The sequence below is a fragment of the Lipomyces oligophaga genome (assembly GCF_038497815.1).
Source record: "Lipomyces oligophaga strain CBS 7107 unplaced genomic scaffold V1516scaffold_1, whole genome shotgun sequence".
In the NCBI taxonomy this organism is placed as follows: domain Eukaryota; kingdom Fungi; phylum Ascomycota; class Lipomycetes; order Lipomycetales; family Lipomycetaceae; genus Lipomyces; species [Lipomyces] oligophaga.
This window is the reverse complement of record NW_027117785.1, coordinates 1,158,017-1,176,417: the sequence shown is the minus strand read 5'-3', so window position 1 is coordinate 1,176,417 and position 18,401 is coordinate 1,158,017. Positions and strand designations below refer to the sequence as shown.

General features: G+C 44.5%; 9 protein-coding genes across 9 annotated transcripts; 5 read left to right on the top strand and 4 right to left on the bottom strand.

Moving 5' to 3' along the window:
* Window positions 1–1,208: 1,208 nt before the first annotated feature.
* Window positions 1,209–2,784, top strand: V1516DRAFT_668386 (cyclin-like protein). The gene is made up of 3 exons (XM_066920992.1): window positions 1,209–1,713; window positions 1,763–1,836; window positions 1,888–2,784. The coding sequence occupies exons 1-3, from the start codon at window positions 1,402–1,404 to the stop codon at window positions 2,603–2,605; spliced, it is 1,104 nt and encodes a 367-aa protein (XP_066779896.1). The 5' UTR covers window positions 1,209–1,401; the 3' UTR covers window positions 2,606–2,784.
* Window positions 2,785–3,689: 905 nt separating this feature from the next.
* On the bottom strand, window positions 3,690–7,901 carry V1516DRAFT_683204 (raptor N-terminal caspase like domain-containing protein; the record flags this gene model as incomplete). The annotated part of the gene is made up of 3 exons (XM_066923496.1): window positions 3,690–4,572; window positions 4,622–7,539; window positions 7,602–7,901. 3 exons carry the CDS (start codon window positions 7,899–7,901, stop codon window positions 3,690–3,692), a joined length of 4,101 nt encoding a protein of 1,366 aa, XP_066779895.1.
* Window positions 7,902–8,346: 445 nt separating this feature from the next.
* V1516DRAFT_668382 (ubiquitin fusion degradation protein UFD1-domain-containing protein) lies at window positions 8,347–10,643 on the bottom strand. Its single transcript, XM_066920991.1, has one exon. It carries the CDS (start codon window positions 10,521–10,523, stop codon window positions 8,436–8,438), a length of 2,088 nt encoding a protein of 695 aa, XP_066779894.1. The 5' UTR covers window positions 10,524–10,643; the 3' UTR covers window positions 8,347–8,435.
* A 187-nt stretch (window positions 10,644–10,830) lies between these two features.
* On the top strand, window positions 10,831–11,969 carry V1516DRAFT_668380 (uncharacterized protein). The gene has a single exon (XM_066920990.1). It carries the CDS (start codon window positions 11,036–11,038, stop codon window positions 11,798–11,800), a length of 765 nt encoding a protein of 254 aa, XP_066779893.1. The 5' UTR covers window positions 10,831–11,035; the 3' UTR covers window positions 11,801–11,969.
* On the bottom strand, window positions 11,912–13,378 carry V1516DRAFT_668378 (NADP-dependent oxidoreductase domain-containing protein). The gene is made up of 2 exons (XM_066920989.1): window positions 12,938–13,378; window positions 11,912–12,827 (listed from the first exon to the last, which is right to left on the bottom strand). Exons 1-2 carry the CDS (start codon window positions 13,134–13,136, stop codon window positions 11,989–11,991), a joined length of 1,038 nt encoding a protein of 345 aa, XP_066779892.1. The 5' UTR covers window positions 13,137–13,378; the 3' UTR covers window positions 11,912–11,988.
* A 64-nt stretch (window positions 13,379–13,442) lies between these two features.
* V1516DRAFT_645233 (uncharacterized protein) lies at window positions 13,443–15,007 on the top strand. The gene is made up of 2 exons (XM_066920168.1): window positions 13,443–14,051; window positions 14,106–15,007. The coding sequence occupies exons 1-2, from the start codon at window positions 13,717–13,719 to the stop codon at window positions 14,827–14,829; spliced, it is 1,059 nt and encodes a 352-aa protein (XP_066779891.1). The 5' UTR covers window positions 13,443–13,716; the 3' UTR covers window positions 14,830–15,007.
* A 42-nt stretch (window positions 15,008–15,049) lies between these two features.
* On the top strand, window positions 15,050–16,161 carry V1516DRAFT_668373 (superoxide dismutase). Its single transcript, XM_066920988.1, has 5 exons — window positions 15,050–15,190; window positions 15,253–15,325; window positions 15,385–15,441; window positions 15,498–15,575; window positions 15,622–16,161. The coding sequence occupies exons 1-5, from the start codon at window positions 15,173–15,175 to the stop codon at window positions 16,089–16,091; spliced, it is 696 nt and encodes a 231-aa protein (XP_066779890.1). The 5' UTR covers window positions 15,050–15,172; the 3' UTR covers window positions 16,092–16,161.
* Window positions 16,085–17,007, bottom strand: V1516DRAFT_668369 (histone acetyltransferase subunit NuA4-domain-containing protein). Its single transcript, XM_066920987.1, has 2 exons — window positions 16,728–17,007; window positions 16,085–16,676 (listed from the first exon to the last, which is right to left on the bottom strand). The coding sequence occupies exons 1-2, from the start codon at window positions 16,854–16,856 to the stop codon at window positions 16,443–16,445; spliced, it is 363 nt and encodes a 120-aa protein (XP_066779889.1). The 5' UTR covers window positions 16,857–17,007; the 3' UTR covers window positions 16,085–16,442.
* Window positions 17,008–17,070: 63 nt separating this feature from the next.
* Window positions 17,071–18,388, top strand: V1516DRAFT_668368 (rab-GTPase-TBC domain-containing protein). Its single transcript, XM_066920986.1, has 3 exons — window positions 17,071–17,255; window positions 17,316–18,139; window positions 18,191–18,388. The coding sequence occupies exons 1-3, from the start codon at window positions 17,118–17,120 to the stop codon at window positions 18,345–18,347; spliced, it is 1,119 nt and encodes a 372-aa protein (XP_066779888.1). The 5' UTR covers window positions 17,071–17,117; the 3' UTR covers window positions 18,348–18,388.
* Window positions 18,389–18,401: the final 13 nt, after the last annotated feature.

Genomic DNA, 18,401 nt, shown 5'->3' with positions numbered 1-18,401 from the left:
CTCCAGGTAGAACGCGGAGATCTTTGAAAATCGTAGATGCGGTTGAGCTGTAGCTAGAAACGCGTTGGCTTCTGTAAGATAGAGAAATCTAGTCTGAACTTCCGTGATAGCTCCACCCTGTAAACTGACGGCGCGCAGCCTAAATGTGTTTATGGATATTTGATCTAAAATTTCTTTAATCAAGATCCTCCCAATCTCGGTTGGCCCCTGTGTATCTTAGTGAGTTTTGGCAGAACGCAGTGTCCTTGGTACGGTGGGAGCTCGAATGACCAACAGTATTCAGCCGAACAATAATACAGTTTCAGAGGTCGATTATTTGTTATGAAGATCCTATTTGTGCAAATTGCATTCGCATTTTTTCACAGTGCTGGAGACCGCAATCACATGGGTCGATCGCGATGATTACATAATGTGTGCGATCGCATGGCGCTATATTACCCGCTACATCGCCAGTGAAGGCATATCTTAATGATCTTTTCTACGGAGCTAAATATTGATTGATTATAGACAATTGATAATACCTAATCAGCGAATGTCCTGGCGAGTCAGCTCCACGTTATAGGATCTCACGCATGGCCAGTCAGAACCAACCCCAATATAATGCAAGCAGTTCTGTCGGTCAGTTCTATGTTCTCATGTTCCCTCTGGCTTAGACTTTAAGGCAGGCCCGTGCTAGTCGTGGACGGAGAATAGATCGTGGACCAGTTCCTACCATATAGCCAGTCTGTCTGGGCCGGGGTGATGCATCGACATCCTCTCTGGCTCAGTTCTCTCCGACTACTGTAAAGCTGATACTTCATCGCAGGATTAGTATGGACAGAGTAGTTCTATTACTCATGTCAGCAGTGAAAAGATTAAGAGCACCAGAACATTATAAGAAATGGTTCAAAGCTGTTCTGAATCAGATCCAAACCAGAGTAGAAGCGACCAAAATCGATCATTTCTCTTTCATGGCAGATATTGAAAGACACCATAAATACCAGCATGATTGCATCGCTAAATCCATAGAAACAGGTACCTCCATCCCCAGCTGAAATCCGTGCCAGTTTTTGAGTCGGCTGTATACCTACCTGTAGGGGAAGTTAAACCGAATAATCCAGCTGTAAGCAGGACGGGCGTTCGTGACGGAGTTTGCCCCACGTCCAACAACCGTGTTAGACGCCTGTCATTGACAGTAGTTGATCCCAGGCCAGTCTTAACTCTCTCGCGTGCTCATTTCTGTACTATCGACGCTTTTGAATTTCAGTGATTCTGTGCAGTCACGAGTGTGCTAGTGGTAGTCAGCTCTGACTAGACTTCTCATGTCGCGCTGAACCAGAACGACAAAACCGAAATAAGATCGCACTCTAATTCGTTTTCCCTCGTGCTTCGCGTTTCCCTGCCATTCGCCCCCACCTAGTCATGGCAACACCGTCCAGTCTTGTTGATTTCAACGACACGACCCCGGTCTCCGATGACGACCTGTACCGGCAAGGCTCTCAATATCGGATCTGGTCGTTCAGTCAATCGGATTTGTCTGAATTGAGAAAATCAGTCAACGAAATTGCAGCAGAAAACTTGCAATACGAAAATTCGACCTCTGGACTGGCTCCAGACCTTGTTCCCTCCGCGTCGGCTTACCTCACTTCAGATGAGGAATATGATCTTCTGCTGCATTATTCGGTAAAGCTACAAGAAGCTTCTGCGGTATATAAACTGCCTTCACACATCAAGGTAATTCTGTCTACTGCTTTTCATCAAGCAATGCTCATTCGAACTCTAGGCAACTGCCATCAGTTATATGAAGCGATTCTATTTGAAGTACAGTTTGATGGAATATCACCCTCACAATATCATGTATGCTATCCGTGCATTCATCACATAATTTTCCAAACTAACCAATATCAGGTATACCTGCCTATTTCTTGCGACCAAATCCGAGAATCATTTCATTTCCATCGATAACTTCATTGCTCCTTTACAACATGTCTCCACTAAAGCTATACTAGATCTGGAATTTGTTGTTTCCCAAGCTCTTTCTTTCACTCTCTTAGTTCATCATGCTTTCGCGCCTATTCATGGATACTTTTTAGATTTACAGACTCTGTTTCCTACCCGACTAGATGAAATTGGCTCGGCTCACGACAAGGCCAGGAAATTTGCCAACGATTCTTTATTTTCCGATGCACAGTTCCTCTATACACCGCCGCAAATTGCACTTGCTGCGTTAGCTTTGTCCAATAGTGATCTCATGGACAAATATCTTCTCAAAAAGTTCGAAGACCATCCTCTATTACTTCATCAGCTGACACAGACAATCACCAAAATCAAGCCATTTATCCTAGCCGGTTCTCAGCGAATTTCAACTGACCGTGCATCTTCTCTTGAACTCAAACTATTTATATGTCGAAATCCAGCTAAAGCTGCTGCTGCTGTAGCAAAAAAGCGAAAAGTCTCTACGTCCGACAATACTTCCCCTCCAGTTCAAATTCCTATAAACACATCTTCATTGTCTAGCCAACTCAGATCCACTTCACCTCTCGAATCCCCTACCAAACGGGCACGCACTGCTGGTTCAGCTGCTATTGCTTCTCCATCCAGAGATGTAGTCATGTCCGAATCCTGATTTTCGCATTTATAGATCTTTCTGTATTGTTCTCGTACTACAAGTCATATGGGTAAATGGTTAGATTTTGTCTTGCTGGTTTTTACAATCTTTGTATCTTTCGATAAATGTATATTATCTCCTTATATTTAAGTTCATTCCTTTGGAGTCATCTTCTTATTAGAAAAGTTATTTATTCTATCCGCATTACCAGTATAAGAAATATTCATATTTAGATGATAGTGATTAATTTAGAACCACCATCCCGCTCTCGCATATGGACCTTTGTCAATAATATCTAGTCACATAGGGATACAATGAGAGCTGTTTCTACTATTCCACATAAGTCAAAGAGCTTTTTGTACTTGAGTTATCAATTTTTAGCTATTTCAACCTCTGACAAGGTAATACATCGCCTTCCTGTCGCTCAGCACAAGAATTGATGGTCTTTTAACCCATAATGGCTGCTCTTTGGCTGAATTTGGCCTATCTAAGTGACCAGCGCGCGTGCAAACACATTGAATACCTCGTTTTCTGGTCTTTTTTCTCTATTGTCTATAACGTAAACGCGTGAGAATTAGTTAGACGAAAAAAATCTCTAGACATCCGATATCAATTTCTTACTGCACAAGAGATGTGGCGTTTGGATCGTTCATCAACCCAATTCCCAAGAATATAACCAAACTAAATTTGGTTGGAGAGGATGTTAAACACGTTCTAAGCATATCTGCTAACTAGTAATTATGATTCCGAACCTCTGAATCCAGCATCATAATAATCATAAACATCTATTTTATTCGATAAAATATGTATTATGTTGTATTCTCATTAACTATGTCATTTGAATAGATGTTTGTTATCTTTTACCTTTTTATCCTTGGAAGATCAATCTTCCTCTCCTCCTCTATATTAAGCATGGCACTATTACCAGCAATTGAAATAAAATCTCAAATACTTTAGTAAATGAAATGTACAGTAAAAATCAGGTAAGCGACCCAAACGCCGAAAATATCAACTATATATATGTCAAGATGTCAAGAAATATCTGTGTTATAAATACAGAAACCATCTTTCCTCTCAGTAACGCTCTGTTTCTTCGTAAATATCATGAAAAGTCATGAACCAAATTAGCTGTACAGTTGTAGACTCCGATATGAGAATCATGAGAATTGTTGACAGACATCACCATGCGATGTGGATGAAACGCTACCGCACTGATATGCTGCATCCGATTGCCCATGATATATCCTGAGTTTGTCTTGACTGTAGCCGTGTTTTCGCCAGTTAACTTCCAGATCTTGACTACCTGCCCTCCTGTGGCAAGAATGGGCGCATGCTCATGAACATACATTGCCCTCATCCCTCGCTCATGTGCTTGAAAGGTAGTCACAGGCTCATCGCTACGAAGATCCCAAAGATGGATTTTCCCATCCACACTGCCGCTCGCGAGCTCTCGTGCTCCTCCTCGCTGCATGTGAACATTGATCACCCAACTCTTATGGTACTTCCAAACTTTCACCATGGCTTCGCGCGGATCTATCCGGCGATCATAAACTCTAAGCGCACCATCTCCGAAGCCAGCTATGAAAATATGCCCTGCAACTTGATCTGACGTCAATGAAGTTACCGGACTTCCCGACCGCGCTGGAATATCAGCCATACAGAGCTCTCGAGGTGCGTCCCAGAGCCGAATCACTTTCACATCGCCTCCAACCAGCATCGTTCCACGTCCTTGCTGCCAATCAGCTACTAACCCACTACTTCGATTCGAGGGGAGCATGTCTGTTAGTGCACGCCAGGCACATGCAAGTTCGATTTTCTTGCCAGATTCATAGTTGCGGTACAGTCGGATCACTCCATCTCCCGCCCCGGTCATCAGTAAGGGAACATCATCTTCATTAATCAACTTCGCTTCTGTGATCTTCGTCCCCGGAGGATTCATATTACAAAATCGATTTAGCTTTCGATTTTCTGGCCAATGCCATACTCTAAATATTGTTAGAAAGAGCTCTAGTCAAATGTGAAGTTTCAACTCACGTAACACCATCGCGATCATCGGCAACTACAAGATGTGGTTCAAACTGTGCAAATACAAGCTTAGTCGCCTGCGTCATATTATTCAAAAACCCAATCTGATAATTCCATGACGTTTTAATCGCCAAATCTTTTTGTGGCTGCGTATACGCCAGCGTCTTCTCATTTCTCGTTCTTCGCCAAAGCCGCTGGTTATAATCTACACTTCCAGGCTCATCCATTTCCGCTTGACTCATCTGAGGTTCTTGAAAATATTCACAGCTCCAGTCAAAAAAACCACTTTCGAGAGGCAGTTTGACAATTTCTTCGGTATCGTTTCGTGAATATCTTGCAGTTGTAGGATGTTTACCTGTTCCATAGGGGATAGTCGACACGGACACTCCATTCGGATTTGGCGGTAAGTTAGGTTCTGTCGAAGGCGCATCTTCGTTATACCCCAAAGCAAGATTTCTCAATGAATTTGCAATAGAGACTGATCGTCTCAATGTCAATTCTAATACAGATGAAGATCCGGACGATGGGACTCGCTGTGGTGACGGAGATGGTGGTGAAGAAACAGCAGATAAAGGATAATTTAACTCAGACCCACTCGAAGTTAGCGATGCATTTGAAGCTTTTACCAAACTGGATCTCGAGCGAACTAATTGTTCTGCTAGGCGTGCTAACGGTGAATTCAATAGTAGCACAAACGTGAAATCAACTACAGCAGCAGCCATATCACCAACTTCAACAAATGGGTCCGTGGAAAGCACCAATAAAGCTTTCCAAACACCCACAAATATTGTACTATGTGGGAAATCAATCGAAATGACGGGATTTCCAACTCTAGAACCAGAAGATCCACGCTTGTTCTTGTCTGTTTCGAGCTGTCGATATGCAATTACTATGAATTTTGATGCGTAGTGTTTGACAAACCTAGAGAATAGCACAACGATTTCTTTTCGAACCATCCCCGAACCATCTCCGGTTAGCTTCAACGTTGCAAAAACTATCTGGGCTTCGCGAGTCACCATATCTTCATTATAGCCGGCCGATCCACCATCCAGCTCAGAACTTTCCAGAAACGTTGAAAGCGCAACGAGCACTGCCGTTCGGACTTCTGGAACGGGATCATCAAGAAGAACAGCAAGCTTCGCTGGTGCATCTTCTCGCACGCCCATCCATTTGGCTTCTGGATTTGTTTCCCAGAGCTGTGAAATACACAAGCAGGCCCATTGACGCAAAAGGGCACTGTTTGGATCTTGAATATGATGTAAACAGGCTTGCAACACGTCAGGTCCCATACATGCTCTTTGAGCAGCTTTATTGCCACGACAAAAGAGAGCAATAATGAATGCGCACATAGCATGATGTTCGCCAACATTATCAAGATCAGTCATGAGACCTTCTTTAGAAGTAAGAATTTGAATAAAGTAGCTGCAGCTATTATCTTTCAGCAGCTCTTGCTGAATATTTCGGTAGTCAACAGACATGATCCGAGCCCAAATAAACACTAGAACTGGGCGAAGCTCTTGTGCTGGAGATTGTAAAAGTTTTAAAACGTAAGGGAAAATGCCAATTGAAAGAGCTAGATAAACTGCCCAAGGCCCTAAATCTAGAAATCGACTAAGTAAAACCAGTGCTCTCAATCTATGGACTTGGGATAACAACACTTGTAAAACAACAGGTAACTGTTCTGGTCTCCGTCGAGATTTCGATCCATACTTCAGCCAAATATCAAATGCAGTCAATTGTTCTTCAAAAAACGTCGAATGTTTGTACTCGTATGGCTGTCCCTGTTCTTCTGCGGCCTCCATTAGTGGCAGTTGAGACAGACACTGATCAACAGCAAGATCCCAAGATTCCCACATAGGATGATTAAACGTAGGCGGAAGCTTCGGTTCCGAAACAGGATGGCAGTTATGAACCCTCATAATTCTCTCTGCGAGAAGAAAATTTCGGAATAAGGCTGCAACCATTAGATCCTGACGAAAAAGCTTTTTGAATAACGGTGCCTCTAGCTGAGACCAAGCAATCGTATCAGTAATTGCAGTGAAAATCCAATTGAGTTCACCCAATGGAGTGCGCCGATCGGCCAGACGGCCAGGAATATTGAATGATAAATTTTTAGAGCTTCGCGGTAAAGGAGACTGTAGAATAAACCAGCGAACAGCAATCTCGATAGGAGTGGTTAAACAAGATGTGAATAAGTCCATCGGTAAATCAGGATTCGAAGGTAGAGTTTCATTTCCTTGACAGGCAGCAAGCTGAATACACTCCTTGTAAGCTGAGCCAGGAAAGGCTGGATGAGAGCCTGACTCGGTTGAATCGTCATTCTGTCGCATCTTGTCATCTTCCATGCGCTGGCGAACAAACCTATTGAAATTTGCGACAATGTTTCCGGCAGCATGACAATCGTAAACAAATAAACAGGGTGCACCAAGCCAGGTCTGCAAATCCATTACAGAAACCGGAATATACTGCGTATATCCCTTGTTGAAAACCCAGATTTCGCCCGAAGGTGTAGGTCTTGGAACACCATGGCCATTGTAATGGAACAATAATCGCTCGTCTTTTGCTCCTCGACGGAGACCGATACACAAACGCTTAGTTTCTTCGACGTTCGGATCCAAGCTTTGTTTATATCTTGTACGCATACTGAGAGATTCATACTGACTCTGTAGATTTTTGCCAATGAGCTCGAGAGCCTTTTTGGCGTCATTAAACTCATTAGGATCGACCCAAGCTTCGAGACGAGCCCAAGGCTCAGTTCGAACGACATCCGGAGGATCAACGCCTAAATTGAGACATACGACAATTGCCGCCGAAGCTGTTTTTTGCCGATCTCGCATTCTCCAGTCTGGTAAAGTGGACGAGGAATCTGCCGACTTTGGATTTCCAGCAGTAAGATGCCGTTTATCGTCGAAATATATATAGAAATTCTTAAATTTGATCAAGTTAGCTTACGAGTCAAATATGAGAGTCCAACCAAAGATCCACTTACTTGAGCGAGAAGTGACATGTAATACTCCGAGTTGTAAACATCTTCAAAACCATGCCGCAGGGCTTCACGATCCCGATACTTGATTGCAGCGTCATCCGGGTCGTTCTGGAGACCATCAATGGAATCTAATGCCAGAGTGGGAGTCGAAATGCTGCGAAGCGATGGCTCTTTGGAAGCCTCGACCGGCGATGGCTCGTTGTTTGTGATAACATAACCATGGGGGGTAATGGTACCGTTGATATGGATTGACGATGAGTAGACCGGAGGACTAGGCGGTCGGGGTGACAAGGGTTCGACCATGCTATGAAATAAGTGAGTAAAGCTCGACTAGAGATATAGTCGACGGTGATCTGAGGGAAGATCAGGACACCAGTTGGTAAATCTTGGACGGATCAGAGAGAAAGAAGTCGCTGCTGTTGTTGGATGTCCCCGACAGACTAGACAACTGAGGAAAAGGCCTACAGCACACGCATATGGCGCCTTGCAATATGCGTCCTGATAATAAAAAAATGTGCAAGATTTTTCAGAAAAAAAGCCTAAAATCACTTGGTTTTATTTCAATTTTGGGCAGCAAATACTAGTTTTGCTATCTAACTTTTATCCGTTTTTGGCAGCTGTTCTTCAACATCCATGGTCAGAAGGACATACACTGTATAAGTGTATAGCCGCACGAGTTTTATGCTACGCAAACTATAGGATGGCCGGTCGAGGACAACCAGCAGATGCTGGTTAGCATTCCCCTGTAAAGAATGAAACAATAATAAAATTACAAGATTAAATTACAAATATACTTGAAATGCCAAAATAGTACGCAATAACGCCAATTGTAAGTGCCTATGCTCTGACCTCATCCACCCGGACACCGTGATCAATCAACCAGCTCCGTGCTGCCGTTTCGCTATGATTTTCCATGTCTTCGCTGATCCCGGCCTCCATGACAGCCTTACATACCCATGCTCGAGGGTATTCCCGATCTTCAACAATCCAATCAACAAGTTGTCGGCGTTTAGTAACTGAGTCGTCAACGCAGAATTGGAAAGTGCTGGAATCCAGCATTCTCTTGATAGCAGCGCGACTCTCTGCAGGCGTATATTTCAACATATTCATATTTTGACGGCCAGTAGCACAGTCTGTATTCTGACATTGTCCTCTTCTGCAGCCAGTAGAACTTTGGATATGGAGCCTACGTTCTATACGACTGCGTAAGCGCGCACCGGTTGGATCGTGAACAGGCGAATATAACGGACCAAAGCAAGACGAGCAAAGTCCCAGAGGATTTAGACTCTGCCCGGTTTCTAATGCTCGGATACATAATGGATTCGTGCAGATAAGAGGCTGTGGCACCGAGACTCGCTCCATGTCATGTAACTTCATGTGGCTATCAAGATCTCGAAGACGCACTATTCCATTACATCGAGAGCAGTCAGTCGTTCTGGTACCACAATGTGCTTCATGACCGGAATATCCAACTAAAATATCTGCCTGAGACTCGGGTACTCCCTCTTGGGGGAGCCGAAGATGACAGAAACGGCAGAGATGTAATTTTTGAGGACAATCCGTTGCACGATGACGACTCAGGCCATCTCCGCTTTGGAATTCGGCACCACAAACACAAGATGAATCTGTGTGATGAAAACGTAAATGCTTATCTTTCGAGATAACTGAATCACTTGCAAAGTCACACTGCTGACAATGCCAGTGACTAATCGGAATACCTTCCTGTCGTCTAAAAACTCGACCGCACTCGGGAAACGGACACAGAATGTTGTTTCGCTCGCAATAAGCACTGTGTAATTGGAATGTTCTAAGAGGAAAATATTGTCTGCAGTTTAAACATTGCTCTGAATCAGTGACTGAGACCACCTGATTTGGCGATCCCGTTTTTGCAGCACTTTGTAATTGTGAAGCAACGAGGACGAAGCGAAGCGGAGTCGTGAACGCTTCAACAGCTATATACAGGACTTGTGCAGATGCTAATTCGGGATTCATAGATGAAATTTGGATTGAGTTTTTCTCTTCTGTGATTGTCGACCAAAGATAGTAATCCTTCGTAGGTTTGTCGTCGGTCATAATAAACAAATCAGCGCATCTACTGTCAATTTCAGGATCCGAGGCATTCTCGTCGTCAAGGATTTCAAGTTCGAAACTCAAAGGAAGTGTTTTATCCCAATTCTTAAGTTCAAAATATTGCTGGGAATTGACAGAAGGGTTGCTGGAGCCAGCTCCGCTTGAAAGCAAACCTGACCTAGGCGAATCTATTGAAAGAGAAGTAGGAGATGAGAATTGATCTAACTTGGCATTTCGAGTTGCAACAGACTTTCGAGCTTGATCTTCAGAAATAGCTTCGATATCAACAGAAAGATCAGTTTGAATGATGCATACAGCAGGAGCCGGTTGCAGTTGATCAACTAAGAGAACGAGTTCATGTTGAGTGCCTGGCTGAACAACCGAAAATGTCTGACCCTGGGTCAGCGTAGTATAGTTTGCCTGTAAACATGATTCCAAAAGATCCCGCCAATTGTCTTCGATAGCCAAGTAAGATGTTCCCAAGGGCCTAAGCTTGACAAATGTACCCTTGGGCAGGTCGACGAACTCAACGATAATAGACGGTATCTGATTTGGCGCCTGATCTGGACCAGATGACAACAACTTCAAAGGCAAACCGAGCAGCGACGCAAGTTGTTTCGAAACTGCAATAGTTCCATCTGGTGCTGAAAATTCGCGAACTCCGCAGTGTGTCGAGACGCCAGTCGCAGAATTGGTCAGTTTGAATGTCAGCGGCGAAGGTAGCGGACTGTTTCCTGAAGATGATATCAATTGTTCGAGCACAGGCTGAGGAAGTAACACACGGTCTGAATGAGCCAGTGAGTCTAGCAGTCGCGGTTGCAAAGGAACAGATAATGATAAATCTTGTTTATTCATGATTTTTGCAGTGAATCTCTGCCAAAGATTCAGAGAGAACTGAGGACGCAAAATTACCAATACAAACTAAAATATTCAGGGACTCATGGTTAACTTGTTAAGGAACATAGAGCCTTTCGGATTGACGATTACCAAACCTCCCAATAGCCTGTGCGGCGGTGGCTGGAACCTGAATGTTCTGGGGTCTTCTCTGGTCGCCACAAATGGCTGTGCGAGTCATGTGATTGCCACTGGGGCGACGGACGATCTCAGTGGGAGCGAACGGACGGGGGAACGACAGGTTGTTTGAAAGAAAGGACAGGTTTCGTGCGTGCGGACGAGCAGCAAAGGAACACGTTTCAAGACGCGGAAAAAGACCACTTAAATACTGAATAGCGGAATCAAAGCGGCATATAACTTACGCTTACAGTTAGTCGGAATCACGCTTGGAATAGTTCTTATACACTTGATCAAGTCAATTCTGTATATCAGTAAGACAGACAGATCAGCTCGATCATAGACCGGGACGAGCTATGGCCTCGTCGTCTGGCCGCGGTCGCACACTTGAAATCAGTTCAGATTCACGGGCAGATAGTTCTTCAGATAGATCATGTTCGTCGTCGTCAACCTCACTATCGCGCCGAGCGTCGTCTGTTCATTCGACCCGCTCGATTTCTACTACTGCGTCGACGGTGTTGGAGCCTCAGGGCCCGATCCCCTACCTAGCAGCAGCGCAGCCAACATTACCTTCGCGACTTCCGTCTCAGCCGACATCGGTGCAGATATATGACGCTTTGGAAAAGGAGCAGGAGGCGATAGTTAATAGACTCCAGCGGGAACTGTCTCAACTTCGCGAGGAACGCGCACGATCTCCCGTGCCGCCGGCTGGTCGAACAAGTGAGAGCTCTTCTCCACGGATGACCCATCGCCGGACAAATTCTTCATCCTCCTCGCTTTCCCGAACAACTCCTACACGGTCTGGCTTTCTCTTATCTGCCAACGCAAGCGCCGTTTCAGATACGGAGGATGCCGCTTCCAGTGGCCCAATATACAGTAACAATAACACTATGATGCAACCGCCAGTCAGCGTCCAGCGGGCTTCGTCCTCTCGTCGCAGCTCGAGACCTAGCTTCGAGTCGACATCAGGGCTTTCGTCAGCGGAAGACATGGCGATCTCAAACTTGCGGAAAGAGAACGATGCTCTCAAAAAACGATTGAATGATTTGTTGAAGCAGTTGTCCGATAAGGATTCGCAGATAGAAACTTTAAGAAAGGAATTAGATAGCCTGGAGACATAATGTCGATTCTATAATTACGATGAATATCTCAAACTAGATCAAATGATTCGAGCGAATCAATTGCGTCAACTAGCTAGTATCAAGATCCACAGCCCTATTCTACATTGGTTATATAGTTAAGAATTACATTAATCAAATTTAATCTATCAAGCTAGAACTATATTACAAACCGTCGTATGTAGACAAAATTACAAAACATAAGAGTAATTCTCAGGAAGACCAGATGGCCAGGTTTCATCTAGTTTATCGCCCAGGATCTCCATAACTTTTGCATCGAGCAGGACATCTGTTTCAGTTACTGTTGGATCTAAACTATCCCAATAAGCCTTAATTCCAGCTTCAACCTCGCTCAGATTGCTCCAACCAACGACGGTTGTTCCGTTCCAATTTCTCAAAGCATAACGAAGGGCTAGATCAGCCAACTCGACTCCATGACTGGCCGTATATTCTGCTGCGGTTACGACTCTCTTTTTGAGCTCAGGACTGGCTGGATGGAAGGCATGAGGTGCTTGAGATCGAAGAAGAGCCATACTCAGAGGCGATCCATTTAAGACTTTCGCAACACCAGCATCAGCAAACTCGGGCAGGTTTTGCTTCAATAATCGGTTCTGGAGATTGAAATTGGAATACGAAAGTATGATATCGATAGTACGACCAAGCCTTTTGCGGACCAATTTGGCCAACTTAACCAAGATAGTGACAGGATAGCCCGAGATTCCGACATTTCGAATGACACCTTCGTCCTTCAATTTGAACAGCTCAGCAATTCCTGCAATCGTGTCATCGAGCGGAACAAACTCAACGTCGTGCGCGTAGACAACGTCAAGGTAATCGGTGTGAAGACGCTTGAGACTGCGCTCTACTGAGTGCCGCATCCAGCCCGGCGAATAGTCAAAGTCACTCTCCGCAATCCGGCCAGCCTTGGTAATCAAATAGTAAGTATCGCGAGGATATTTCCCAGAAATCTCCGGATCGGCCAATGCCTCGCCAATGAGAATCTCCGAAGGGCCATAATAAGCAGAGGTATCTAGAACAGTCAGACAAGATAACAGGAAAAGTAGACGGACCCGCCCCACAATCAGCAATACAATAGAGACAAAGAGTCCCCGCGGAGTCTGGAACCTTATAACAGCATACCTATCGCTGCAACGCCAAAATCAAAGCATCGTTTGATGATATCCTTCACCGGAAGTCTGAAAGGATCTGAATTGTACTGGTGGTTGAATTGCGCACCTCCGAGAACAAGAGGGGGCAGACCGTCGAGATTGCTTGTGTGGGTGTCATCGCGAACTGGTCCTACAGGACGCAGGGCAGTCGAGACGCCGTCGATAGCCATTGTCGAGAAGAGCTTATTTCTGAACTGAACTCGGCCGGACAACGTGCATTAAACACGCTTCCAAACTCGCAGAAATCTCTGTGGTCCGGCTTCCTGCCTTGAACGAACGGAAAGAAAAAATGTCGTCTCTGACCTTCTTGCTCTCTTACCCACTGTTCTCGTTTGCCCGGCTCGAGACTCGTCCGAAATGGCCTTCACTCATTCTTTGTCCCACCATGTCAGACTGTCACGTGAAGTTTGCCTCTGTCCAGGAACAGACTAGTCCGCATTAGCCTCATGGGTCACGACTATCTGCACGTTGATGCGGCGCAAATATCACGTGTATCCGGCTTAGTATCAGCCCCGCGAGCGAAGACGAGTTGGCCGAGATAGAGCAAGAATAAGGACGAGCAAGAGATAGAAGAGCAACCAGCCAGAACAACGACCAACTTTACACAAGACCAGCCTCTACATTACATCAGTTGTTTTTGGCAGTGTTTGAGCACAAAGGAACAGATTCCAGCGTGTTTCAGTTTTTTCATTGCATTTCTGCGTGTTTGTTAATTGCGATTCTGCATTTTTTTTCTCTTTCTGGTACATAATGGCTGACCTCGAGCATATTCTTGTCGTTCACCCAGACTCGTTCAGCGAAACCGTCTACGATGCCTTCCGCGAACTACCTTACGTTGGCTCGGTCACCGTCGTCCAGGGCATCGGCTATGGTGGACGCAGTGTCGCTGCTCGTGAGGTCACTGCCGAAGAGTGGAAGAGGACTACCATTCTTCTTACCGGCTCGACTTTACCGCCCTCGCCGGAAGCCGTGCCTAATCTCAAGCTCATTCAGCTGTATTCTGCAGGCAGCAATACCATCGTCAAAGACCCATTTTTCAATGCTGAAAGCGATATCATTTACACAACTGCCAGTGGAACTCATGGGTAAGTTTGTTTTATTCGCCTAATCCTTCTCGTATTAACAAGGTTATCTTCCAGACCTATGATTTCAGAGTACGTGATTCTCATGCTTATGACGTTCTACCACAATTCGCTCCAATACCCCAAATGGCAGGAAATGAAGATTTGGGGAGATGATAAAGACTTCCCTCGTCGCTCCATTGATCAGTATGGGCGAACTATGGGAATCTTTGGCTACGGCGCGATTGGTCGTCAGACAGCCCGTATTGCCAAAGCCATGGGTATGAAGATTGTGGCCTATTCATTTTCAAACCCACCCCGTAAAGAACGGATCGAAGTTGCTGTACCCGGTAGCGGTGATCCTGATGGCTCTCTCCCGGATGTCTGGATTGCTGGTCAGGAAAACATGGACAAATTCTTCGATACAAAGATGGACGTGCTTCTCATTTCTGCACCGCTCACGCCTGAGACTACAAAAGTAATCAACCGGACTACTCTGCAGAAGCTCAAAGGAGCATACATCATTAACATTGGCCGGGGCGCACTCGTCGATACCGATGATCTTATAGAGGCTGCAGAATCTGGTCTTATCGACGGCGCTGCCCTAGATGTAACCGATCCGGAACCTTTGCCAAACGGCCATAAATTGTATTCTGCGAAAAACATTTTTGTTACTCCTCATATAAGTGGTCATATGGAGGCTTATGAAGGGCGGGTTGTTAAGATTTGTATACATAACATTGAGCAGTTACGTGCAGGTGGATCTGTTGCGAATCGCCTGGATAAAACAAAGGGTTATTAAAGATCGCCGCTTTTCTATTACATTCCCAGTGTCCTTTTGAAGCATATTTCCAAATTTGTCTGCATAGCTCTTGCCTACTCTCCTTTTTATTTCCTGTTGTTTGCTCTTTGATCTCTTTATAGAATATGTCTAGACCGATTTTGTTTTTTTGTTTCAATTCAGGTGTAACTCCCTCTAAATCTGCTCGTTTTGTAAATCTGCTCGCGTTCCTCGACTTCTGCTTTCTTGAGCCGCAGCTTAGTTAACAATAGTATTAAAGGAACTCCCACTTGGCAGAGCGTCAAGATCTCCATAGATTCCACATCACAAAGTTGGAGTTTGTAAATACGAATTTTATCGCGAAATGACTATCCAAATGAAGGCAAGTTTTGTGGTTAATGGTTTTTATTACTTTCTATCAAGTTTCTGTGCTGACTTGTTTAGACCGTTTTTGCTGTGCCCATGCACTGCGAGGGCTGCACTGACGACATCAAGGGTGCTTTACAGCCAGTAGACGGTACTGCCGACAACAACTTTGATAAATAGATTGAGAAAACATCCGGCTAACATTTATAGGAGTTAATAATATTAAATTTGATCTAGAAAACCAATTAGTCTACATCGAGGGCAGCGGTGAGAAAATGACGAAGAGGTCAGCAGGTAATTAGCAATTACTAATCATACATCAGCTCCTCCATCTACTATTGTGAATGCAATTCAAGGAACCGGCCGCGACGCTATTGTTCGAGGATCTGGTGAACCTAATAGTATGTGACTTCTTATACATTTATCTAACTAAATCTAATAAAGTAGGCTCCGCAGTTAGTATCCTCGAGACATTTGAGCCTGACAAAATTGGTTCTCCAGTTCGAGGACTAGCCCGACTTGTTAAGGTTTCCTCTACAAATACTCTTGTCGATTTGACGCTGTCCGGCTTACGGCCTCTCGGAACTTACTATGCGAGTATCCGTACCGCAGGTGATATATCTCGAGGCGCACTTAGTACAGGCAGTCCCTATAAATGTCTGGGGCCAATCGATGTGGACAAGGAAGGCTCAGGCCAGACATTTTTAATCAAGGACAACCTTCCAATATACGAAGTCATCGGACGATCACTGGTCGTCGGACAAGACAAAGATTGTGTTAGAATGTTTGAGTCAGATGTCGTAGGCGTCATTGCTCGTAGCGCCGGTGTTTGGCAGAATGAAAAAACTGTCTGCAGTTGTTCCGGAAAGACTGTTTGGGAAGAGAGAAAGGATGCAAGATCCAAAGGAATTGCTTGATTATATATATTCCTCGTATCGAATCTAACAAATGATCATATTGCTAACAATAAAAATACAAAAATGGAAACGCCAGACGTAAATGCATAACAATATCCTTCCACTGCAGCGCTTTATTCAATCATCTCCTTTAACCTGTAATTTCAAGCGCTTCGGCAATGTTACGGGTGGTGTGGTATCCTCTGATTCAGAGCTAGAATGATATTCACCTTTCTTACGTTTCTTCTTTTTATGGTGCGACACTTTTGACGACAAATTATGGCCTTGGTGTGTAGTTCCGTTTGTAGCTGGATTCGATGGCTGAACAATCTCTTCTTGACCATCAACTTCCTTCTGGAGACTCTATCGAAATTAAAATCTCTTTGACTGAATATATTCCTTTGTACTAACCTTGGCGTACGATACAGAACTCGAAGAAAACAATCGATCAAGCTCGGTATACGTAGCTCTTCTCTTCAATGAAGAAGACTGCGAACTGGAACTCGACGCCTTCAGATAATTGTCGAATCCCTTGATGATGTTTCCATTCGGCGTATCTTCCAAATACGCACCTTCGTACTTGTATAATTGCTCTTCCAAAATCCCCTGCCTTGATTAGCTTCGATCTGCCAACCAAGATAAAAACTACAAGCATACCAGATTTTTTTCAAGTATACGCTTTTTATTCATCATGTCGCGTAATTCCTTTTTAAGCTTCTCGTATGCGGCCATATCAGCCTTGTCAATCGGCCGATCGCCAGCAGGCAATTGCGCAGGGTCTGGCATTCTTCCTCAACGATCACTAGTAAATATACTAGTTTGGTTAGTCCTGTAAATATCGAATATGTTTTAGTAGTTGATTGGATGAGTCTGAACCGAGTTCACGTTGTGGCAATAATTCACGAACGCCTTAGAATTGCGATTTTATCACGTGAACAGTTCTTTGTCTGTTTGTTTACAGAACAGAATCGACGCGCCAGGGAGTTCGCGCTAACAGAACACAGAATTCAGTTTAAACCGCGATAGTCTTCGGCATTCGGATTGCAAATGAAAAAATCCAGTCATCACAGAAAGAAAGATCCTGTTGGGTCCGCCTTACGGAAGCCGCCGGCAGTTGTTGAGCAGGGGTTATCAGACATGCGATATTTGGTACTGACACAGGGACTTATGAATGATCCCGAAAGCGTACGAGATTTAATAGTACTTCGTTTTAATGTTTCATGATTTTAACCTCACAATCTTTAGGATTTTTGTACATATAGACCATACATATGGTCATTACTTTTGCAGATTCCTGCTGTTCAAGCCAAGAAGTATCTAACTCTCATTCGTCGGGGCGCATCTCCAGCGTATTCAAAAATTCGAAACGACACTTTCAGGACGCTTACGACAGATATTCTATTTCAGCGACGAGTGTCTGAGACTTCGCTGATTCGCATTTTGAACGCATTGGCGTGGGTACGGTGGGATGCCTGTAGAGCGCGAGATCGAGTACGTTCGGAGCAGCCAGCCCGAGACCAGACTGCTGCTCGACTGCGAGGTGACATGCGATCTATTCATCGGCAAAATAGTCAATCAAGATCTCGCATTTCATCAGATTTGTCATTCCCAGCTTCGGGATCTGATGACAATGACGAGCGCGATGATTATGATGCGAATAATATTGCTGTATCGGAGCTCTACGTTCAAGGCTTGAACGTTCTCGCGGCCCCGTTCTTGTATACTTGCTCTAGCGAAACACAGGCTTTCGCGTTATTCGAAACTTTCATTCACCACTCGTGCCCTCAATATGTAAAGCCAATGCTGGACGGCGTTCATCTAGGACTTCGACTTCTTGACCGTTGTTTAAACATTGTCGATCCGACACTTTTCTCAACTCTTAAGGCAAAGAACATGACGGCAGAACTATATGCTTTCGCATCTGTGTTGACAATGTCGGCTTGTACGCCACCATTGAACGAAGTTCTTATTCTGTGGGATTTTTTAATCGCTTATGGCCCACATCTGAATGTTTTGGCCATCATTGCTCAGCTACTCCTCATTCGAGACTCACTATTGGCTTCTCAAAGGTATGCTACTCCGCCAAACTTCCACTATATTAGACTAATTCACGTTTCTAGTCCTATGGCTCTGCTACGCACGTTTCCCCCTCTTCAAGCTAGACGGGTCATTAGTCTGGCAGTCAGCTTCGTACCGAAACTCCCCCCTGATATATACGCATTACTGGTTCGACATACTTATGATGAAGCAGTCGCCGACCAAATAAGAGCTCTATAGGAAAGAATAATACACAGTAATTTTGAATAAAAAACTCTAACACTACATTGAGAT

Coding starts and splice junctions, on each gene's coding strand:
- V1516DRAFT_668378 (XM_066920989.1), bottom strand. CDS start 13,136: ATGGCTATCGACGGCGTCTCGACTGCCCTGCGTCCTGTAGGACCAGTT. Junction 12,828..12,937: donor TTTTGGCGTTGCAGCGATAG/GTATGCTGTTAT, acceptor TGACTGTTCTAG/ATACCTCTGCTTATTATGGC.
- V1516DRAFT_668382 (XM_066920991.1), bottom strand. CDS start 10,523: ATGAATAAACAAGATTTATCATTATCTGTTCCTTTGCAACCGCGACTG.
- V1516DRAFT_668369 (XM_066920987.1), bottom strand. CDS start 16,856: ATGCCAGACCCTGCGCAATTGCCTGCTGGCGATCGGCCGATTGACAAG. Junction 16,677..16,727: donor GTATACTTGAAAAAAATCTG/GTATGCTTGTAG, acceptor TAATCAAGGCAG/GGGATTTTGGAAGAGCAATT.
- V1516DRAFT_668368 (XM_066920986.1), top strand. CDS start 17,118: ATGAAAAAATCCAGTCATCACAGAAAGAAAGATCCTGTTGGGTCCGCC. Junction 17,256..17,315: donor TTATGAATGATCCCGAAAGC/GTACGAGATTTA, acceptor CACAATCTTTAG/GATTTTTGTACATATAGACC. Junction 18,140..18,190: donor TCACTATTGGCTTCTCAAAG/GTATGCTACTCC, acceptor TCACGTTTCTAG/TCCTATGGCTCTGCTACGCA.
- V1516DRAFT_668386 (XM_066920992.1), top strand. CDS start 1,402: ATGGCAACACCGTCCAGTCTTGTTGATTTCAACGACACGACCCCGGTC. Junction 1,714..1,762: donor AACTGCCTTCACACATCAAG/GTAATTCTGTCT, acceptor TTCGAACTCTAG/GCAACTGCCATCAGTTATAT. Junction 1,837..1,887: donor TATCACCCTCACAATATCAT/GTATGCTATCCG, acceptor AACCAATATCAG/GTATACCTGCCTATTTCTTG.
- V1516DRAFT_668373 (XM_066920988.1), top strand. Junction 15,326..15,384: donor TGCTTTACAGCCAGTAGACG/GTACTGCCGACA, acceptor TAACATTTATAG/GAGTTAATAATATTAAATTT. Junction 15,576..15,621: donor AGGATCTGGTGAACCTAATA/GTATGTGACTTC, acceptor CTAATAAAGTAG/GCTCCGCAGTTAGTATCCTC.
- V1516DRAFT_645233 (XM_066920168.1), top strand. CDS start 13,717: ATGGCTGACCTCGAGCATATTCTTGTCGTTCACCCAGACTCGTTCAGC. Junction 14,052..14,105: donor ACTGCCAGTGGAACTCATGG/GTAAGTTTGTTT, acceptor GTTATCTTCCAG/ACCTATGATTTCAGAGTACG.
- V1516DRAFT_668380 (XM_066920990.1), top strand. CDS start 11,036: ATGGCCTCGTCGTCTGGCCGCGGTCGCACACTTGAAATCAGTTCAGAT.